Source organism: Mesoplodon densirostris, chromosome 9 (assembly GCF_025265405.1).
Source record: "Mesoplodon densirostris isolate mMesDen1 chromosome 9, mMesDen1 primary haplotype, whole genome shotgun sequence".
NCBI lineage: Eukaryota > Metazoa > Chordata > Mammalia > Artiodactyla > Ziphiidae > Mesoplodon > Mesoplodon densirostris.
In genome coordinates this window covers 25579547-25602342 of record NC_082669.1, presented here as the reverse complement: position 1 = coordinate 25602342, position 22796 = coordinate 25579547, and the positions used below count along the sequence as shown (strand labels likewise).

At 43.4% G+C, this 22796-nt stretch overlaps 1 protein-coding gene across 5 annotated transcripts in view; it reads left to right on the top strand.

Annotated features, from left to right (window-relative positions):
* Positions 1–22285, top strand: part of LOC132496092 (cytochrome c oxidase assembly factor 1 homolog) — a 94490-nt gene extending 72205 nt beyond the window's left edge. For 3 of the 5 annotated variants that reach the window (XM_060108278.1, XM_060108277.1, XM_060108279.1), the window contains 5 exons: positions 9439–9491; positions 11541–11640; positions 13700–13848; positions 19073–19149; positions 20005–22285. In XM_060108278.1, coding sequence (XP_059964261.1) covers positions 11556–11640; positions 13700–13848; positions 19073–19149; positions 20005–20092 — 399 coding nt within the window. In that variant the 5' untranslated portion in view covers positions 9439–9491; positions 11541–11555 and the 3' untranslated portion in view covers positions 20093–22285. The remainder of the gene's footprint in view (positions 1–9438; positions 9492–11540; positions 11641–13699; positions 13849–19072; positions 19150–20004) is intronic. The other 2 variants (XR_009533373.1, XR_009533372.1) reach the window with 2 other exon arrangements.
* Positions 22286–22796: the final 511 nt, after the last annotated feature.

Genomic DNA, 22796 nt, shown 5'->3' with positions numbered 1-22796 from the left:
CTTGTTGCTGTGTTTTCACATCTTTAAGAGAATGGCCTTGAAACGTATTTTGTTCAAACAGATGAGACATCATGAGATTTAGAAATCCTAGTTTACTATTTAAAGCTTATTCTACAAGACCCTTTTATCATTTCTAAATTCTAACTGCACTGTAGTTTTGAATGCTCAATATCTGTGAGGAGGTTTGAGGACAATGATCAGTTCTGTGAAATCACTCTGCTGCGCGCCTTGTCCTTCGGCCTTGTTACTGTGCTTCACCTCGGACACCTGTTCACTTCTTTGCATCTCCACTGCTACCAGCTAGTCCACTGCCATCACCTTTGGTGTGGACCACCACAGAAGACTGTTAACTGGACCTCCTGCTTCCTTCTTGCCCTTTCTAGAGAAACAAACAAAAAACCCCAAAAACAAAAAACCAAGCCAGAGCATGTCATCCCCTGATTGAAATCTTCAGCAGTTTCTCCTTATACCTGAAATTAAATTCAAACACAGCACCATACCCTATAAAGATCTGTGTGGTGAAGACCCTGCCTGCCCTCATTTACCACACTAGCCTGCTTTCTGCTGCTTGAACAGACCAAGCCGGTGGCTGCTTTAGGGCCTTAGCCTGGTTTACTTGCCCTTCCCTGGGTCTTCAGATTACTCCTTCAGTCTCAACTCAGATCTTGGCAGGGAGGCCTTCCCTCACTCCACAGCTAAGACTGATCTTTCCCCCTTTCACTTTCTAGCATGTCACATGTATGTATGTATGTATGTATGTAAGTAGGTGAGTAGGTTAGTTTTGTAAGCAACTGCAAAACCGTCCTCCAGAGTGGATGTACACTCCCACCGGCAGTGGTTGCTCCACATCCAGCATTTAGTGTTGTCAGTGTTTTGGATTTTAGCAGTTCTGATAGGTGCCTAATGGTATCTCATTGTTGTTTTAATTTGTAATTTCCTAATAACATTTGACATTGAGTATCTTGTCATATGCTTCTGTCATCTTTATGTCTTTGTTGAACTGTTTGTTCACAGTTTTTTGCCCATTTTTAATTAGGTGATTCATTTTCTTATTGTGTTCTTATTGAGTTTTATGAGTTCTTTGTATATTTTGGATAGAAGTCCTTTATCAGATACGTCTTTTGCAAATATTTTCTCCTAGTCTGTGGCTTGTCTTCTCATTCTCTGAACACTCTATTTTTTCCAAAGTATTTATCACTAACTAAAACAGTCTTATTGTTTATTGTTTGTCTCCTCCCACTACAGTGTAAAATCCATGAACAACTAACTGTCTTGTTCGCTTCTGTATTTCCAGTGCACAACATGGTGCCTGGTATTTTGGATGCAGTTGGCAAATATTTGTTGACTGAATGGATAACAACTGTTAACGTTTTTAGTTTGTTTTAGTCTTACTGAAAATGGCATTAAGCTGATTTAAGTTCTCCCATCTTATTTAAAACTCTGTCAAAATTTTACCATTTTAATCTTCAAAATTAAGGATGATAGCCACTTGTAGTAGTATGAGATGAATTTCCACAGTGGTTCAGATTAATTGGTTTAAGATACATAATTACTGATCTACACTTGCGTTACCCTCTCAAGAGATGTACAGATTTATTCTCCAGGAAGTAGTCACAGGATTGGGTGGTGAGAACAGGAGAATGTTTACAAAGCCTTATGGGATGAATGCTGCCTGATAGACACTGGAAAATCTCACTGTGTTCAAATATGTATACACGCATACACACATATACACATACACACATTGAATCTTGCAAGGTTAAAAAAATTATGCAAATTCCCTGTTCTTGATTGCTTTTTGTTGACTGGATTTGTAAAAGGTGGAAAATGATATGTTGGTCTCCTACTGTGGTTGTTTCCAATTTTTTAAAAATATTTTTTCTTTAGTTGTTTTTGGCTGTATATTTTAGTGATATGTTGTTTGCCATTGATTTTTATAACTATTATATTTTTGTCTGTTTTTATCCTAATTAATGCTTTTTGCCTTGAATTCTACTCTTTGAATATTTCCACTCTGCTTTGTTCTTGTATGAATATGCCAAGTCTTCCATTTTTAAGCCTTTAATTGCTTTTTAAACTTTTGCTCTTAAAAGTGATGTATATTTGAATGAGTTGTTTTTTTAAAAAATCCGTTTAGAAAAGCTATCTATCTATCTATTTATTTATTTATTTATGGCTGCGTTGGGTCTTTGTTGCTGCACGCAGGCTATCTCTAGTTGTGGAGTTCCTTCATTGCAGTGCGCAGGCTTCTCGTTGCAGTGGCTTCTCTTGTTGTGGAGCACGGGCTCTAGGTGCATGGGCTTCAGTAGTTGTGGCATGCGGGCTTTAGAGCACAGGCTCAATAGTTGTGGCACACGGGCTTAGTTGCCCCGCAGCATGTGGAGTCTTCCCAGACCAGGGCTTGAACCCCTGTTCCCTGCATTGGCAGGCGGATTCTTAACCACTGGGCCACCAGGTGAGTCCCTCGAAAAGCTTTTAAAAGATGTTTTGGTTTTCTATTGCTGCATAACAAACCATCTCAAAACTTAGTGGCTTTAAACTTGTTAAGTCTCATGATGTATGATTGGAACAGCTGGATGGTTCTTCTGTTCCATGGTTATTCTGCTGGTACTGTAGTCATCTGGTGGCTCACTTAGACTGGAATGTCCATGAAGGATGGCTGGGCTCAACTGGGATCTTGGAACCGTGGGGCATGTGTGTCTGTCTGTTTACTATCTATCTATCATCTAGTCTCAGTCCTCTCCCTTACCAAGTGGCCTCTTCACTACTCTTTTTATGTGATCTCTATAGCAGGGCAGGGTAACCACACTTCTTAGATGACAGCTTGGAACTCCCAAGAGTGCTAGTGGAAGGCCAGGCCTCCTTCAAGCTGAGGCATGGAACTGCCGCAGCATCAGTTTGGCCTCATTCTGTTGGCTGAAATGAGTCCTAGTGCCAGCCCAGGTTCATGTGAGAGGATGTAAACACCAGGAGGTGTGGTTCACTGAGGGACAATTTGGGAACCTACCTACCACAATATGAGAGTCTAAATCCTTCACGTTTGTTATTTTAATTGATGTGATATTGTTCCTATGGCTAAGGCTTTTATTTCCTGTAGTGAATTTGCATCATGCTTTTAATTCTATTAATTTCTCCATCAACATCAAGGAAAATAATAGTACTTTTAATGAGGCCTTCAGCATGATTTTACTTATATTTTATATCTATTATGCGGAATTTTAGGCCATATTATAAATTTATTTCTTTTAAAAAGTTTTAGATGTTTTCATTCATTTTGTAACTGTATAAACAATAATTATTTAGATCTAATTAATTTAATTGGTCTCAGTGCATGCTGTCAGTCATAATATACCATTATTTCTAGGGAGTTTGGATTTGTCTTTTGATGAAATGTAGTATATCTTAACTAATGTTTCAGGAAGGCTATGTAGATTATATAATACCTGAGTTCTTTCCAAATTTATAATGCCTTCCTCTGTCTTTGCACAGTTTGATTGGTTATAGAGTTGTTTTGGTTTTTTTGGGGGGGTGGGGAGGGGGCTTGAGGGATCTCAGTTCCCCAACCAGGGATCGAACCCCTGTCCCCGGCAGTGGAAGCACCAACTCCTAACCACTGGACCGCCAGGGAATTCCCGGTTACGGTGTTTTTGGATCACATTCTGTGCTTCTCAGGACTTTATTGTTATTATTCCATTGTCTTTGGGAATTCATTGTCCTTTATGGGTATACCTTTTTAGGGCACTGGATTCTTCTTCTTTTTTTTTTTTTTTTTCATGTGATGTAAAGTTTTTGCCAGTGAGGGATGGCAAATGGATCTGGAACACTGTGTGTCTGCAGTTTTGTCTTTTTTCAACTCTGTCAAGTTTTCTTCTAGTATAATTTTGTTTTGTGTCTTCTTCCATTTAACAGCAATTACAATGATCAGGTTTGGTAGATCTTAATTCTATAAAATTCACATTTGTCATTTTCTCTATTTTTGCTCTTTCATTCCACATTATGGGAAAACGTCTTGAATGTAACTTCCTCATTATGAATTCAGCTTTTCTGCCATGTTAATTCTGCTGTTTTTCTCCAATGCTAATGTCAGGTCTGCTGTTGCATTTTCAAGTTTCCTTGAAATCTCCTTACCTGAGTTTTTCCCATTTCCTTCTTAGCATGATGTCTCTTTATTCCTGTTGTACTTGGTTCGTACAGGCAGTGTCTTTCAGTAACTAATTATGTGTCTAGATCAATGCTCTTTTCCATATTATTTTATTTCTTGGAGTGAATTGTTGCCACTGCCAGTCCTGTGTCTACTTACTGTGGGGTTGTACTGATTAGGATTGTAATCTCGGAATGGATATAGAAAAAGAACTTCCGGATGGGGTAGGGAGAGTGGCTGTGAGGACTCACCCACTCTGGGGCTGGCTGCCTGTTTCCTGATTGCTACAAACCCAGGAACTTTGGGCTAGGGGTGGAGAGAGGCGAAGGGCCGCTGCACCCTCTTCCCATGCACTTCCTGGCAGCTGTGCTCTTACCCTTCAGAGGCGGGGCTGCAGTTGGCCACTGGAGTGTGTCTCTGTCTTCATTCACACTGTAATTAGTGGAAATTTCTCCCAGATTTGAGTAAATTGTTATTGTTCAAAGTAGGCTCTACTTTCTGTCTCCTCTTGTGTGTGTCTTTGTAGGTGTTTTTGTTTGTTTGTTTGTTTACAATTAACTGCCTTTATTTTAAACTATATTTTTTAAATTTTATTTTATTTATTTTTTATACAGCAGGTTCTTATTAGTTATGTGTTTTATACATATTAGTGTATACATGTCAATCCCAATCTCCCAGTTCATCCCACCACCACCACCTGCCCTCAACGTTCTTAACTCAGCTTAACCAAGGGGGTAAGTTGACTCGTGCCAGGGTGCTTGCCTGTGATTATCCTGAATTCTGAATAGAGCTTATTCAGAAGCCTTCGGTTATTCTAAGACTAGAAGCCTTCGGTTATTCTAAGACTCCAGAGCCAAAACTGGTAAGCTGGCACTGATGTTTCTATGCTTAATTTTTTAAATGCTTACCTTCTTAGTCTTTTAATTTGGGGGAAGGGGCTTCAACAACAGAAATTTATTTTCTCACAGTTCTGGAGACTGGGAGTTGGAGACCAGGGTGTTGGCAGGTTGGTTTCTTCTGAGGCGTCTCTCCTTGGCTTGCAGGTGGTCTCCTTCTTCCCATGGTTTTCTCTGTGCACCTGCATCCCTGGCGTCTCTTCCTCTTCATATGAGGACACCAGTCATAATGGATTAGAGCTCTACCCTACTGGCCTCATTTTAACATAATCACCTTTTTTTTTTTTCATTTTTACTGAGATATAATTGACAAATAAAATTGTAAGATTTTTTTTTTTTTCGTTACGCGGGCCTCTCACTGCTGTGGCCTCTCCCGTTGTGGAGCACAGGCTCCGGACATGCAGGCTCAGCGGTCATGGCTCACGGGCCTAGCTGCTCCGCGGCATGTGGGATCTTCCCGGACCGGGGCACGGACCCGTGTCCCCTGCATCGGCAGGCGGACTCTCAACCACTGCGCCACCAGGAAAGCCCAAATTGTAAGATATTTAAAGTATACAACTGTGGTGATTTGATACACATAACGTAAACACTGTGAAAGGTTTCCCTCTAACGAGTTAGTTAACAAATCCATCCCTTAACATTTATTTATTTATTTATTTATTTATTTTTGGTGAGAATATTTACGTTCTTTTAGTTTTTTTAAAAAAATCTTTTATCACATTTACTTGCATGCTGTTATACTTTTGGGTTTTGTTATTAGCCTTTTTTGTCTCCCTTATCTCAAATATAATACATTTCATTCTTTTAAAGTTTAGCCCTGTTTTATTTCTTTTTTGCTATTCCTACTTCTTAAATTCTGTTTTTGCCTCTCAGTCTTTTTGGCTTTATTCCTTCCTTATTCTTTCACTCTAATTTTAATTCTAACTGCCTTAATGTTTGCATGTCTGTTTCCTGAAGCCTGATTCCTTCCCCTCCTCCACCCTCCCTCCCCGTCACGGTTTCATTTCATAAAGGCTGGAAGGATGTGCAGTCCTTCGGAGTGGCAGTAGCTGTGGGCAGTGTCGTTCAACACATAGGGAAGACCTGTCTCCTTCTCCTCCTGAGTGGATTTTATGTCTCTTTGTTCTGTCTTGACCCCTGAAATTATGACTTGGGGATACAGTGGCACCTGTGAACTTTTGGAGTGGCTTTTGGACAGCACGTATCACGTGTATGAGAAGCTGATTGTTCTGAAATCTGTGGTCTGTAATGTGTGTTTCGTCACTCAGTGGAAAGACCAGGGCCTCCGGTGTCAGACAGATGCATGTCATAGCTCTGGTGTGGAATAGCTTCGTGACCCGGGGCTGCTCCTCAGGTGATTCTGCTGTGCACAGAGGTTGAGACTGCACCACGGTACTGCTTCTGCTCTTCCCAGGTCAGATCCTGCCTGTGACTGGAACCCTCAGGGGTGCTTCTGTTCATCGCCCTAGTGATATACGGTAGACCTCCTTCATCTGGTCGGGGACTCGAGGGGAGGCAGCCAGGAGGGCCCTCCAGCCCTGTGCCAGCTCCCGCAGCTGTCTAACAGATTGTCCTTTGGCTCTAGAAAGGGATTCAGTACTGTGAAAAAAGTTTGTAGACCGTTGGCCTTTGGAGGCTGAAGTCACCCTTCGTACATCAGAGCAGAGCTACTTAGGACTGCTTTCTGGAGAGACCTTGCCTGTACTTTGTTCCATCTTCCTGTGGCTAACCAGTCCCGTAATTTTCAAAATGGGTCGCGACCCTTTCCTCTTGGTTAACGGTAAAGCAAAAAAAAATCTTTTCTTAATTGGCTGTGTAGTAGACTAATTGAATTCAAGTTTCTAGCACATTTTCACATCAAGTTTAAATATTTCCAATTCTTATCAAAAGCTTAGTTTTAAAATGTCACATTCTTAGAGATAGCCTAAAGTCTATCTCTAGTTTTACAGCACCTTTTTGAATTTTTTCTGTGAGATGAGGGCCTGCTGAACACTCTATTCAAAAGCTAGCTGACGAGCAGGTAAACTGAAGCTGGTTAAACAGGAGTAGAGACTGAGCGCCTTTCTCGCCTCCCACCCCAGTCCCTTCACCCCGCTTTGGCAAATGGAGAGCAGGTGGATCACGACTGCCTTACCTCTCCACGGAGTCAAGGTAGCCCAGCAGGGCTTCCTACTGAGTCCTCACTGCTTGGGACACTTGTAAAATTCTGTTTATGTTTTTTTCGTGGACTGTGATTGTGGTTTTCATTCTGAAATGTTATAAAAAAATAGTCATTTGAAAGTTATGAACTTAAAGAAAAAAAATCTGGGGATGCTGTTTGTAACACCAGCCACTTGAGAGATTCCCGTTCTGAACATGTGTGGGAGAGATCTTTCTCAGGCTTGGTGTGTTATTAGCAGGTGTGGTACTCCTCCATGGATGCTCTAGACCTTGTAGATGCTGAGGCTGCCTTTTCTGCTGAGCAGATAGGAAGCTCAGTGTCAAATCCGTGGCCACCTTGAGGAAATGTCTAGTGGGTGACAGTGTGTAATTTGGGACACTAACTTTACCCCAGCTGTGTTTCTCTTCTTAAAATTATTTTCCATTTGTCTTCATTTCCTCATCCATTTATTTACATCTCTTCTGACACGCATGTCCTTGTCAGCCCCATCATCCTTTTTGGAAGAAGTTGGTGTACAAATTAGCACATACATAAGAACGATCTTAAATATTTTAAGAAACCGCCCTCTTGATCCAGTCTTACTGCGCTGGTCTGAGTTGTCGCAGAAGTCGCCTGGCTGCTCGCGCCGCCCCCCCCCCCCATCTCCCCCTTGCAGCTGCTCACTGCAGAGCGGACCCAGCAGTGCACGGTAGAGGGCCTTTCTGAGCAGGAACCGCCTCTGTTTCTAGACCCTGTGGTTTCCTGTGGCTCCCCTTCTGCTCCCTGTTCTCCTGCAGCTCTCGTTTCTGCCCCTCTGATCTCCCTCTGCTCGTCAGTTCTGCAAATCTGAAGCCCTCTTCCTACCCCTGCACCTCCTTCTGCTGAGTCGGTTTCCCCTGTGAAACCTTTGCTGATCCCCTCCAGGCAGGGCCGACCACTTCCTGGGTGCTGCTTCCTCTCTTGGTGCACACATGGGGGCACACTAACCGGGCTGCTCGCCCGTGGGCGCCTTTGTGCAAATTAGAACAAGGCACTTTATACAACTTCCAACTGCTGGAAACCCATCTTAATGAGTCTAGGCCGTTTACCCTGAGTGGTGCCGCGTGTGTGTGTGTGTGTGTGTGTGTGTGTGTCTGACTGTGCGGTTGTGCTCCGTGGCCTCGTCGGTGTTGGAATTTGTGTGAATTGTCTGTATCCCCAGCACCATCTGTCTGACCCAGGGCAGGTCCTCAACAACCATTTGCTAATAAGCTAAAGGAAGAGCAAAGGTGTGAAATACCTGCCACGCTTTTGTCTGGAAAAATAGCAGGGAAGGCATACCTGACAAGGCCTTCTGCACTGAACGTTATGAATATATTGTAATGCCAAGACATTTTTTTTTTTTTTCTTCACATCTCAGTGTCTCTGAAATCACAGATATCTTAGTCAGTGTGTAATGGTGGGTGAGGGCATAGCCCTGGAGCTGGACTGCCTGGGTCTGAATCCCAGGTCTGCCACTTACACAGTTACTTGTGTGACTCTGGGCGTGTTACTTAACCTTTCTGTGTCTCAGTTTACTGGTCTGTAAAATGGGGATGATAACAATAGTTCCTACTTCATGGGGTTGTTGTGAGAATTCAGTGAACTCTTATATGCGCAGTGCTTAGAATATCACCACGCATGTAATAGCAAGAGATATGAGTGTTAGCTATTATCAGTATCATAAAAGGCTACATATCCACTTAATATACTGTTGTTTCTTTTTAACCCTGAAATGCTGTTTTAGTCCACTGGAGTACAGCTTACATGGATAGCATCTTGTGTCGGTGTCTGTGGACTGGTCCCATTATATGTGCTGCGGTCCCACACCATCTCCCGCCCACACCAGTTTTCTGGTTGCTGCAGCAAAACATGCACGGTACACAGACAGGAAACCAGCAGGCTTTGTTTTTTCTTCCTACTATGGCAGAAGAGTAAGAGGGAACCACCAGGGCCCTATATAGATAAGGCTCCTTTCAGAACTTAAACCTAACTTCCTTCATGCTCCAAAGCTTAGACTGGTAAGAAATCTTGGCTGTGTAAAACTAGAAACCAGAAAGAATTGGGTTTGAAAAAGTGATTTTATTTATTTATTTTTTGGCTGCACCGTGCGGCTTGTGGGATCTTAGACCAGGGATTGAACCCAGGCCCCTCTGCAGTGAGAGCGTGGAGTCCTAACCACTGGGCTACCAGGTAAGTCCCTGAAAAAGTGATTTTAATATAAAGTTTTTGTCTGATTGCAGGGCAACTTTCCTTTGATGATTTTCAAGGAAGCTGGGCTACGAAGTGGCAAAAGGTAATGGCTGTTCTGGGGCCAAGTTCCGCATCAGAAGCCTCCGGGGTGTGCTCAAGTTAGACAGTAGATGAACGTCGCTCCCCGGTTGTGGGTTCACCTGGTCTTCAGTGCTCACTTGTGGCTGCAAGGCCACGTGAGGGGATGGGGTGGCTTGTCGCTGAATTGTGTAGGACGACTTTTCCCTCGTCTCTCATGCTCGCTTTAGCAGCTGCAGCCATGCGGGCAGCCGTGCGTAACTCCTGCTCGCTGCCCCACCCTGTTGAGCTCTCCTTCAGGTTAAGCAAGGTCTGACTAATGCATTCTTTGGAGATGCTCTGCTTGTTTTCCTTATGAGACTAAATGACTTTTCCTAGATCACATCACTGCAATTGACTTGACCCTCAACTTTGAGAAATACTCTTACCTACTCTGCAGCACAGCCGAAACTCCCACAGCAGCTGGAGAACATTGATTTGGGGGTTCGGCACCTTTTTCTTAGTTGAACAAAACGGTATATAAGTAAATAATACAGGAATGATCTGAAACTTCACCCTCTTTAATTCGATTTATCTCAACCCTGGATTTGATGATATTTCTGTGTAGAACTGGTCGACTTTAGCCCTGTCAGAGGGGGTGTTTAATGATCAGTTCCCAGAAGGAGTATCCACGAGGAACTTTCTCCAGCAGGCCTTCTTCCCTTCAGGACTCACTTCCCTTCAGGTTTCAGAAATGATAGGTAGGCAGTTGTTCTTACTCTCCTATTCTAGAAAGTGGAGAAGCAGATAGTGAGAATGTGTTTACCTTGACTCGAATCAGCCAGTGGAGGCACTAGCGTTATCCCTAGCTCTGCACTGCCCACCCCTGTAGGTCACATCAGAGGCTTTGTTTTCTAAAGAAGCACATACAATCTAAGGTTAAATATGCAAACGGGGACATACATACTTACGGTTATCTTTTCCTTTATATAAACCTGGAATTTCCATCTCTGCCCACATCTTTTTTTTATTTTTTATTTTTTTTGAGAAATGTCAGCAAAGAGGGCAGAGGAATTACCTTACCTAGGGTGAGGATGCCCTGATGCAGCCTGGGTGGTCAGAGCCAACTGGAAGCCCACAGAGAACCTGACTCACAAGCGTATTCTGTTCGGTCTTTTTTTTTTTTAATTGGCTGTCAACATTTAGAATTCAGGCAATTTTACATAAAAGACCTCTTGAGAGATCGGAAGATCCATCCAGGCTTGGCTCACATGGTGAGGTTAGCTGGAGCCGGGTTGAGGCTGCCTGTCGGCCGAGCCGTGTGTTCCTCGCTTCTCAGGGTCTGCTCATGTATGTGATTTGTCTGGCTGTGCGTGCATGTGAACTGTGACTCATCTAAGCCAGTGTCCTCCTCTGCTTTATGGCCAGGTATCAAACACTTTCCAGAAAGGCCTAGGTGTGAGCGGTGGTTAAAAGGCCACCAGGAAGGAGAATAGTTGGTGCCATCAAGACCCACGTGCTGCTTCTAGTCCCACTTGGCTTTCAGGGGATGGGAGTTTAGGCCGGCTGGGTTGGGTGCCCTGAATTTGCTGAGCTGTCTCCTTCCTCTCCATCTCTTCATTAAGCCTGAAAGTCAGGACCACAGTGTCCTCATCCAGGGGGTGGGACGTTTTTCAAAATATGAAAGAAAGCGGCCAGTGACCGCTCCGGCCCATTCGGAGGCTTACAAGCCCAGCTATTGCAACAAAAGGATAAGCTTCCTGTTTACCAGCCGGCGTGAGACAAAGTGGTTGTGCTTCCTGGCCGTGCGGGACTTGGCACACAGGCTGCGTTCTGTCCCTCAGGACAGCAGGGCTGAATGCCGGCTCTGTGCTCAGCCCTCGCCCCCATGGCCTGGGTCCTGGATGCGGGCCACCCTTGGGAGGGCACTTCGGCTTGGGCTCCAGAACCGGCCCTGGCGTTCTGAAAGGGAAAGCGGCCTCGCCCCCTTGCTGGCTTCCTCCTCAGCTTTCCTTTCCCTGTGGGGTCCAATCCAGGCAGCGGCCCTTGGCATGAACCTGGATCTAACCATAAATTCACATCTTTTGTTTTTCAGTCTCTAGGAAGCAGGATGTCAATGCCTCTGGGGAAACAGATCTTTCTTACCAGCGTGGCGGCTAGCGGGGGCTACGCCCTCTTGTACTACCTGATACAGAGTAAGTATCGGATGAAGCGCCCGAGGCAGGGCCGCCTCCTAGTTCTCTTGCCCCCGTTCCTCCATCAAAGGAAATACTTCAGATGCTTTCAGCAGGTTAGAGAAAGAAGGAAAGGACTATTTTTAGAAGCCAGTACGCCGTTCCATTGGCTATAGCTTCCTTCTTATCCTGTAATCCCAGTTTTCCCAGGAGCCACAAGAACAAATCAAAGGAATAGGACCCGTTTGCATAAGGAGCCTCAAAAAAGCAAGATGGGCTTCCACTCCAGTGCACATGCAGTAGATCCATCAAGATTTCTGAGATTAGAGAAAGAACAGAGGAAGGGGGAACACCAGATGGTTCACAGGTGTGGAAAACTGGCTCTTTGTCAAGTGTCCTCGGCCTGTTTGCCTTGCCATTCTCCGCTGTTGATTTAGTGGAGGACGGGACCTTGCGCAGCGGACTCTGGCAAGAGCAGAAAATAAAAGCAGTGTCCAGGCCGGCGAAATCCTGGCAGATGCAGCTTCCAGCGCTCTGCACCCAAATTTGAATTTGTAAAGGCAGGCGGCGATTATTGTGAGCAGCCGAGACATTTAAGGGCATTTCCAGGCTCCTGGTTGCGAAGCGGCAGCAGTAGTTTTCTCTAGACTGACTTTCTTTGAGGATCTTTTATGCCCGCCCAGCTTGGCTTCTCACCCTGACTCCGCAGCGCTGTTACTTCCTGCCAGGATGTGAGGATCACCCGCAGCCAGGCCAGCGGCCACGGCCCCTCCCCCCGTTCTTCCCCACCTTCCTTCAGGGCGGGCCCAGAGGTCTCCGAGTCTGGAGGCGGCCGGAGATGAGCATTCCCAGGGATAATTCAGACCGGAACAACCCAGCAGCCCCTCCCCTCTGCCAAAGGGACGGAGGCAGGACCTGACAGGAATGAGTACACTTTGGGGTCAGGGGCCTGGCAGCCTTTCCCCTGTAGGAGGCCGGGGTTGGCTGACAGCGATAGTCCAGTGGGCTCTGCAGCCAACTCCGGCTCTAGACTAGCTGTGTGGCCTTATGGGGGGCTCTGGCTTCTTCCTGGGCCTCAGTTATCGATGTGATGAGGGGTAATATTAGTGCTTGTGTGCGAGGATGTTGTAAACATTAATCTCACAACTTGCGGGATACTGAGAAATCGCTCAGTGAAGGTGACCTGTCTGGAGCCAGCCTCTGCTTCTCCTCAGGGCTGGCACCTCGTTCATGCCTGCAGCATCCCCTCTCCTGGGAAGCAGCGCTGGAGGGGCATTCTCCTTGGCCTCTGCAGGCTCAAGCCGCCTTCCCAGTCCATTACTGTGGTTGGGCCTACAGAGGGAAGCCTGTCTTGTTGCCGAACACAAAACCTTACTTGGGAAGCTCACCGTCCTTTGCCCTCTCCTTGGGGCAGCTTGTCCCACCTTACACTTTCAGGGAGGTGCTTCCTGGAGTTCTAGTAGCCTTTGGGCCAAGGATACCTGAGGCTGAGAGCAGTTGGTAAGCTTTATCTACATGAAATGTTGGCATCCATCTATAAACTTGACAGGTTAGCGTTTTCATGTCCTGTTGCGTGGCCTGAGGGTTTTGTTGTTGTTGTGGTCTATTTTATGCTGGTGTATCGGGACCTTCCTCTTAGTGGAAGGAGCAATGTTCAGAAGTCAAGGCGTAGATTCTGGCCCCAGCTCTGCCTCGGATTAGCTGTGTCACTTGGAGCAAGTCATGGAACCAGAGGACTTAGAGCTGAAAGAAAAGTTAGAGAAGATCTGATCAGACGAAGAAGAGAGGCAATGAATGAGGTGAGGAAATAAGAGATGAAGGAATTGAGGCACAGAAAGGTGCAGTACCTTGCTCAAGGTCATCTGCCACATCCCTCCAGATGCTGACTTCCTATGTTTTGGTTTTGGAGTCTCTAAAATGGACAGTTCAGAGCAGATGGTCCCTAATGATCATTCCACCCGTAAATTTCGTTTCTGTTGCCATGTTGTACGTGAATTACATCATCTCACTTTCTAGAGAGAGCATACCTGACCAAGTTCAATTAAAAAAAAAAAAAGTAACCATTTTCTTTCCCCCTTAGAAACTTTTTCCAGGGCTTCCTATTACCAGCTGGCGTTGGAGCATCTGCACAGCCACCCTGAGGCACTGGAAGCTCTGGGCACTCCTCTCAACGTTCACTATCTCCGACTCACCGACAAGTACAACTTCGTGGACATTGCCTATGCAAAGGTAACATGCTCCCCCTGTGAACTGCAGGCTGGGTGCCTACTGAGCTGAGGAGGGGCTGCTGTCCTCCGGAAGGAGTCTTGGAGGAAGCTGGAGAAAGATGTGGGATGGGAAAACCCACTACGTACAACTGCCGCTAGGTGGTACCTAGCACCGTTTAAAAAAGCATTATGGATTAATTTATTTTCATATAGTTTTTTTCCTTTCTGGGGAATTGATGTGGCACGGAAAGCCCTGTTTGTGCTCAGGTCGCCGTCTTGAAAGGGAGGTTGTAGAGAAATGATCAGTGGTGGTTTGCCAGTATTTCAGCTTTGAACTTGAAATACACCTAAACTCTAGTTTTAAAGCTTATTTACATTGCTTCCATGGAATGCCAGTCCATTTTTTCAGCTGTATCTTTTCTTCTTTTATAGCTCAACTGATAAAACTCAACTGAATATAAGAAGTGTTTTTTTCTTCTGTTTAGTATGTTTTGAGTTGGAGGAATGATTCTCAGTTGTGTGGGGAATACAGAGATGCAGAGGCTTTCAGGGAGTTTATAGTTTAAAATTCCACCATAAGACAGGGTGAAGCAGATGCCTTAGTAGAGGCCTAGGAGGGAGAGGTTAGTGGCCAGGGAGGTTGTTGTGATGACAGGGAAGGCCATGCTGAGCAGCTTGTACACGAAGGCACATCACTGTGCTCCCTGCCAGTGTGTCCTCGGCGGAGGTGCAGCTGCCCAGGGAGGGTGCGGGCAGGGAGAATGGGCTGAGGCAACCAGAGGGCTGTGACATCATCTTGTGAGGTGTGTGCACTTAATTGTGACAAGCAGAAGCCCTGAAATATTTGGAGGACAAGAGTGAGCTGATCTGACCTAGTTTGTTTTTTTAATTTTTATTTTTAATGGAAATAGTTTTATTAGAGATATTTTCCCCCTAACTACAAAAGCAATTCGTGCTCAAGTATTCTGATAAGGATAATTGATGATTTATTTTAAAAAGTTAATTGAAGTATAGTGATTCAGTTGTTTGTTCTTGCAGATTATATTACATTATAGGTTATTACAAGATATTGAATATAGTTCCTTGTGCTATACAGTAAATCCTTGTTGCTTATCTATTTTATATATAGTAGTATGTATCTGTTAATCCCATACTCCTAATTTACCCCTTCCCCTTTGGTAACCATAAATTTGTTTTCTATGTCTGTGAGTAAATAAATGCATTTTTATTATTTTTTTAGATTCCACATATAAGTGATATCATATAGTGTTTGTCTTTCTCTGTATGACTTATTTCACTAAGCATAATATTCTCTAGGTCCATCCATGTTGCTGCAAATGGAAATATTTCATTCTTTTTCATAGCTGAGTAATAGTCCATTTTGTGTGTGTGTGTGTGTATGTTTGTATACATACCACATCTTCTTAAGCCAGTTGTCTGCTGATGGGCCCTTGGGTTGTTTCCATGTCTTGGCTATTATAAATAGTGCTGCTATGAACATTGGGGTGCATGTATCTGTTTGAATTACAGTTTTTGTTTTTTCCATAAATATACCCAGGAGTGGTATTGCTGGATCATATGGTAGCTCTATTTTTAGTTTTTTAAGGAACCTCCACACTGTTCTCCATAGTGGCTGCACCAATTTACATTCCCACCAACAGTGTAGGAGGGTTTGTTTTTCTCCATACTCTTTCTAGCATTTATTATTTGTAGATTTTTTGATGATAGCATTCTGACTGGTGTGATACCTCATTGTGGTTTTGATTTGTATTTCTCTAATAATTAGCAATATTGAGCATCTTTTCATATGCTTGTTGGCCATCTGTAGGTCTTCTTTGGATAAATGTCTATTTAGGTCTTCTGCCCATTTTTTGATTGGGTTGTTCGTTTTTTTGCTATTGAGTTGTATGAGCTGTTTGTATATTTTGGGTATTAACCCCTCGTCGGTTGCATCGTTTGCAAATATTTTCTCCCATTCCGTAGGTTATCCTTTTGTTTTGTTGATGGTTTCCTTTGCTGTGTACAGGCTTTTAAGTTTGATTAGGTCCCATTTGTTTATCTTTGCTTTTATTTCTTTTGCCTTGGGAGACTGATCTAAGAAAATATTGCTACAATTTATGTCAAAGAATGTTTTGCCTGTGTTCTCTTCTAGGTAATTTATGGTATCATGTCTTATATTTAGGTCTTTAAATCATTTTGATTTTATTTTTGTATATAGTGTGAGGGAATATTCTAATATCATTTATTTACATGTAGCTGTCCAGCTTTCCCAGCGCCACTTGTTGAAGAGACTGTTTTTTCTCTGTAGTATATTCCTGCCTCCTTTGTTGTAGATTAATTGACCATAGGTGTGTGAGTTTATTTCTGGGCTCTCTATTCTGTTCCATTGATTTATCTTTTTCTTTTGGTGCCAATACCGAGGTGCTTTGAGGCTTTGTAGCATAGTCTGAAGTCTGGAAGTGTTATACCTCCAGCTTTGTTCATTTTTCTCAGGGTTGCTTTGGCAATTCTGGGTCTTTTGTGGTTCCATATAAATTTTAGGATTATTCTAGTTTTGTGAAAAATGTCATGGGTAATTTGATAGGGATTGCACGAAATCTATAGATTGCTTTTGGTAGTATGGTCATTTTAACTATTTTTCCAATCCAAGAGTGTGGGATATTTTTCCATTTCTTTGAATCCTCTTCAGTTTCCTTTAATCAGTGTTTTATAGTTGTCAGCATATAGGTGTTTCACCCCCTTGGTTAAGCTTATTCCTAGAGTATTTTATGTTTTTTGAAGCGATTTTAAATGGGACTGTTCTACTTTCTCTTTCTGATATTTCATTATTAGTGTAAAGAAATGCAACAGATGTCTACAAATTAACCTTGTATCCTGCTACCTTGCTGAATTCATTTATTACTTCTAATAGTTTTTGTGTGGTGGTTTTAGGGTTCTCTATATAGAGTATCAGGTCATCTGCAAATAGTGACAGTTTTACCTTTCCTTCCAATTTATATACTTTGTGTGTGTGTCTGATTGCTGTGGCAAAGACTTCCAGTATACTATGTTGAATAGAAGTAGTGAGAGTGAGCAGCCTTGTCTTGTTCCTGAATTTAGCAGGAAGGCTTTCAGCTTTTTACTGCTGAGTATTATGTTGGCTGTGGGTTTGGCCTAAGTGGTCTTTATTATGTTGAGATGTGTTCCCTCTATACCTACTTGGGTGAAAGGTTTTATCATGAATGGTTGTTGAATTTTTATCAACTGCTTTTTCTGCATCTGTTGTGGTGATCATGTGGTTTTTGTTAATGTGGTGTATCACATTTGATTGATTTGTATATGTTCAGCCATCCTTGTGACCCTGGAATGAATCCAACTTGATCATGGTGTATGATCCTTCTTATGTATCATTGGATTTGGTTTGCTAATATTTTGTTGAGTTTTTTTGCATCTATATTCAGAGATATTCGCTTGTAATTATCTTTTTTTGGTAGTGTCTTGATTTGGTTTTGGGTGCTGGTGACCTCATAGAATGAATTTGGAGGTGTTTCCGCCTCTTCAGTTTTTTTTAGAATACTTTGTATGTTTGGTTTGTCTTTGTTTTTTTTTTTGTTTTGTTTTTGTTTTGCAGTATGCGGGCCTCTCACTGTTGTGGCCTCTCCCGTTGCAGAGCACAGGCTCCGAACATGCAGGCTCAGCGGCCATGGCTCATGGGCCCAGCTGCTCCGCGGCATGTGGGATCATCCCGGACTGGGGCACGAACCCGTGTCCCCTGCATTGGCAGGCAGACTCTCAACCACTGCGCCACCAGGGAAGCCCACTTTGTATGTTTGGTAGAATTCCCCAGTGAAGCCGTCTGGTCCTGGACTTTGTTTGCAGGGGATTTTTAAATTACAGATTGTTTCACTTGCAGTGATCAGTCTGTTCAATTATCTGTTTCTTCTTGATTCAGTCTTGGCAGGCAGTAGAAACTCGTCCATTTCTTCTGTGTTGTCCAATTTGTTGGCATATAACTTCATAGTATTCTCTTATGATTCTGTATCTCTGTGATAACTGTTGTTATTCCTCCTCTTTCATTTCTTATTTTATCTGGGTCCTCTCTATTTCTTGGTGAGCCTGGCTAGAGGTTTGTTGATTTTGTTTATCTTTTCAAAAAACCAGCTCTTGGTTATACTGATCTTTTCTGTTGTTTTTTTGATCTATTTATTTTCTCTCTGATCTTTATTATTCCCTTTCTTCTGCTGACTTTGACTCCTTTAGATGGTAGGTTAGATTATTAGAGATTTTTATTTCTTGAGGAGGGTGTGTATTGCTATCAGCTCTCCTCTTAGAACTGCTTTATGGTCCAGGTCAGAGTATGGACCAATTTGCTAGAACTAGTTCCCCCTTTTATTAAACAGTGGACTTTTTTTTTGTTTTTTGGGTTTTTTTTTTTTCCTATTATGAAAGTTTCAAACATACAGAAAATATCAAAGAATTTATGCTGTGGAACCCATATATCTGCTACCTGGATTCTGTAACTAATATTTTGCCCAGTGTGCTTTATCCCATACCTGTTTGTCTAGCTCTACCTTATTTGTTCTTGAACCTATCTTATTATTTTCAAATATCCATACACTTCACCTTTAAATACATAAGCCATATATATCATTAACTAGAGCTTAATATATATTTTTGAGGTAAAATTTACATTCTGTGAAAGGTGCACATCTAACTGTCCTGATGAATTTTAACAAATGCATCCACCTGTGCAACTCAAGCCCCTACCTATGTGTAGACTGTTCCCTCACCTGAGAGCTGCCTCATGCTCTTCCCAGTAGGTCCTCTCACATCCCCACAGCTCCAGCAGAGGCACTTTCTGACATTTTTTTCCCAACCTAGTTTGGTCTGAGACATGGAATCATGCATTATATACTCTTGGGTAAGGCTCTTTCACTCTACATGTTTCTGACCTTCATCCATGTCGTTGCATATCTTGGTAGTTCTTTTTTAACTGTGGATTTTAAAATAATCATTGCAAGTACTCAGAGCATTGAGTTTGGCACATAAGGTCTCCTTGCCAGATAGAAGCACTGCCACTGACCTCACCAGGCCATCCAAAGAGGGGCAGGGCATTTGAAGGGAGCCAGATGGAAAATAAGGTGAATTCTTCAGCTAGGCTCAAGTTCACAAACAACCAGGTTCTGTGGATGATCACTGGATTTCATAGGTTCTCTCTTGAGAGGACAGCACTATATACACTTACCTCTCTCATTTTATACCCCCAGTTGAAGATTCCTGTCTCTGGACCCAAGTCAGAGGGCTATCTCTATGTCAGCTCGTCCAGAGATGCCCCCTTTACGAGGTATGATGGGAAAGTGGGTGGGAATCCAGTGGCAGGAACCTTCTGATGGAAACGATTTCCATTTTCAATTTAGTTACATGATTATATGATTGTGGCAGTAAGGATTAGTTTCTCAACGCTTGAGAAGTTTCACAGCTTGGACAGCATGCCACTACTTGGGCCCTTAAGCTCAGTCCAGACATTTTATCCAGTGCACGCTACTGAATTTGAAGAACTTTACCGTTGTAGTGGTCTAGGTCTGCCATAACTTGATGCTTTGTCACAGCTTCCAACACGGCTGCCTCCGTCATTACAAATGAATAAAGGCATGGGTTCCTGTTCCAGAATTATTCGTCACATTCTTTAAATAAGCTCTCTACCCCATTAATTGGCTTTTCTTGTCTGGTTGCCAGTAGCTACACTCACTCGCTTCCCCCACGGGAAGCCTCTCTCAGAGATTTTTGCTGTTTAGCCAGGATGTGTTTTAATTCTCAAGGACAAAGGGAGCAGGCAGCCCCTGCCTGGCTCCCCTGGACTCACTGCCCCCTGAGCCTGGGATTAGTGGAGGAGCTGGCCGGCTTCCAGCCAGGAGCTAAAGGTCGGGGCGGTGGGGGGTGATTAGGAAACGGGGAGGAGCGAGCTGCTCCTTCTCTTCCCTGATGCCAGCCATTCATTGTTAAAACTTGCCTTCATGGTGATGCTGGTTAAATAACGTGAGCCTGGAACAGAAGGTTAAAACGTTAACATACTGCTAACATAAAACAGTGTTTAAAAAACTTAAGACATTCCTAACAACTGCTTTTTTCCTTTTAAACCATGTCTGTCTTTTGCCTCAGTGTTTCGTTGATTAGAGACTATACTTTTGGTTTCTCTCAGGTGGAACCTTCAGGAGGTCTTCTTAGAGCTCAAGGATGGCCAGCAGATTCCCCTGTTCAAGCCCAGTGGGGAGAACAGCACGAGCTGAAAAAGGAGTGAAGGTGATCAAAGACCAGCCCCTCCTAGCCCGGCCTCCCTCCTCACCAGGTGCGGCCCCGTGGCTGCAGGCCAGCCCCCAGGTCGGGCTGGCTGCTCAGGATCATTCTAATTTGACCCCTGCTGATGTTTTTAATTTCATCAGAAAGTTACTATAATTTATAAGAATTAATTTGAAAGTTTTCTGTATAGAAGCAAAGCACAGAATAAAAGGAATCAGTATTAATAATGTTGATTTCTCATCTCTTTTCCTTTTCTCCCCCCTACCCCAGCTTTCAGCCCTATCAATGAGAAGGTTTTCTAGTACCAAAAAGGGTTTTAATTGTTAACCGCAGAATGCCGAGGGAGAACAAGCACTTCTGTTTGGTCGTTCTATGTTAATTAAGTAGCTTGTGGATGTATCTAAAGCACTTGGAAATTATTAATTTTTGCTTCACTGTTGTTTTTATTTTCTTGTTTTAGTCACCAACTGTCTGCCTGACTGAAGAGTTACAAAATAACTGCTTTAATCCAAACATTTTGAAAGCTTAAAGTATTTATATGTACAAAAGCACATGTGAAACATAGGAAAGTTAGTTTAAAGCTAACAGGCCCTTACACATCTTTTTTCCACAGAATTTAACCATATAGTAGAGAATCTTACCTGTAGGTTTTATCTTCCTTCCCTCTGAGCACCAGAGCCTAAAAACCCCAGAAATCTGCCACCTTTGCTTTGAAAAGGCCAATTTAACCCCCTCAGTATTACTAATTATTAATGCAGTTGTAATAAAGGACATTCATGAGCTCCTTTACTGTATTCTTAATATTCATTGGAGGGGAGCCTCTCAGAAAAGATTAAGCTTAAATATGCCAGTACAAGGCCTTTCATCGTTAGAAGTTATTTCCGTTCTGTAATTTCCTTCTTTAAAAAATGTGCTCTTTGCATAGATCATGAAGTGAAAAAGCCTTTCTTTCCCTGAGAGCTTTTGTTGATAAATATTACAATCTGTAGTCTTTTTTGTGCTGCTTTATTCTTTAACCATTATGTACCGTTCTGTTGTATACATGTCACTTTATATAGTGCCTCATACCTGACTGTTCTGTAACAGCTTTTACTTACTTTCAGTGTTTGCTGGATTTTTTCTTGCTGTGGCCAAGCCACAGAAAACCAGGGCCTGAGTGGACCATCTGTTCCGAAGTAAAAGCAAGTAAGTTTTTGTGTACAATTTGTATGAAGAGGCTTTCCTAACCCAACTGACAGGAAGTAGTATGTAGTGAAAAGATCCTTGATTTCTGTTTGAAAGTCACCATCTTGGGTATTTTTTCCAGTTAAGCGTATTTCCATGTACTTCTTAATGCCTTTATGGTTGATTGTGAACAGGCTGGAACCCGGTCCTTGCAATAGACATTGTCCTTTCTTTTCTTGAAGCAATGCTGTATACCTGCAGCTCACTACTTCCTTTGTGTCCAGTAATCACTGTGATTCAGCCATGGACTCCCAGTAATGACCTGGAAGACATCTTGGATGATGCACCTCATCAGAGGCAAAGGAGACTTCTCACTGTTTGAGCAAGTGTTCCCAGCACACCCCATAGAGTCAGCCCAGCAGTGACTGGAGAAAGGGCTTCACTAGAATTGTAAGAATTACAGATTTATGAAGACTGCAGCAGAGCGATCGCAGCTGACACATGGCAGTAGGACTCCCACGTGCCTTCACTCAGATGCTGTATGGTCTCTGCTCACAAGCGGCTTACCTAATACTGGACTAGAAGAGTTCCAAGCAGCGGTGCTAAAACGAGGTAGGAGAGAGACCGATGAGGAGGAATCCAGGAGGCCAGTCAGGTCACTCCTCCTTCTTGGTGGGCTGGTGACCTCATGGGCTTTGAGATCTAAGATTTCAGACGTGATGGAGGCTGCCTTGCAAATAGAAAAAACGGGCCTCAGCAGGGGAGGTGTGAGCTATGCTCCAGAAAGAAGATCTGCCATTTGGCCAGTGTATAGGTTAGCTGAAGATACAGTAAAAGCAAGCCCTGGACAGGTGAGGGACCAGAGCGTGAATGCCAGCATTAGCATTTTGCATTGAGCTTGTAGCCATCAGGTTCTGGAGTAAGTATATGATTCTACTGTTAAGGAAGGTTTAAGAGACTGTGCTGAATTATACTGACAAGACCTGTACGACTTCCAAATAAATCACATTTTACTGTCATTTATCCCATTTTTTGAGATTTGGCTTCCCCCTGCTTCTCTTCCTTCCAACTGTTCCCCATTCACCGATCCAGGGATTTAGTAATACCTGATGAGACAGGTTCTACTACTCCCAGTCTTGGTGAAATTGCATTCAGCAAAGATGAAGCTAAACTGAATGACACCCACCTGAAGCAGCCAGCACTGTACCAATGGTGGCCTCTGCCCTCTGGCACAGCGGGAAGGCCAGGGCGATGTTCCGTCAACAGCGGCTCCACAGGGCTTTCTGAAGGCTGCTCGACTCTGCTGTTTTCAGTTTGTCCGTATGAAAACTATGAATAAATACTTACCAATCGCTGGTCTTACAGGCGAGGCAGTGTTTATACTGCTTGTTGGGAGGCTTGGGCAAAAGACGCTGTATCCACAGGAGGCCCCGTGATGGGGTTGGGGGGCGTTCAAGGAGGAGGTGAGAGGGTGATGATGGGAAGAGCCTCCAGCCTCCACCCACGGCAAGAGCCTCTCCTCCTCGGTAA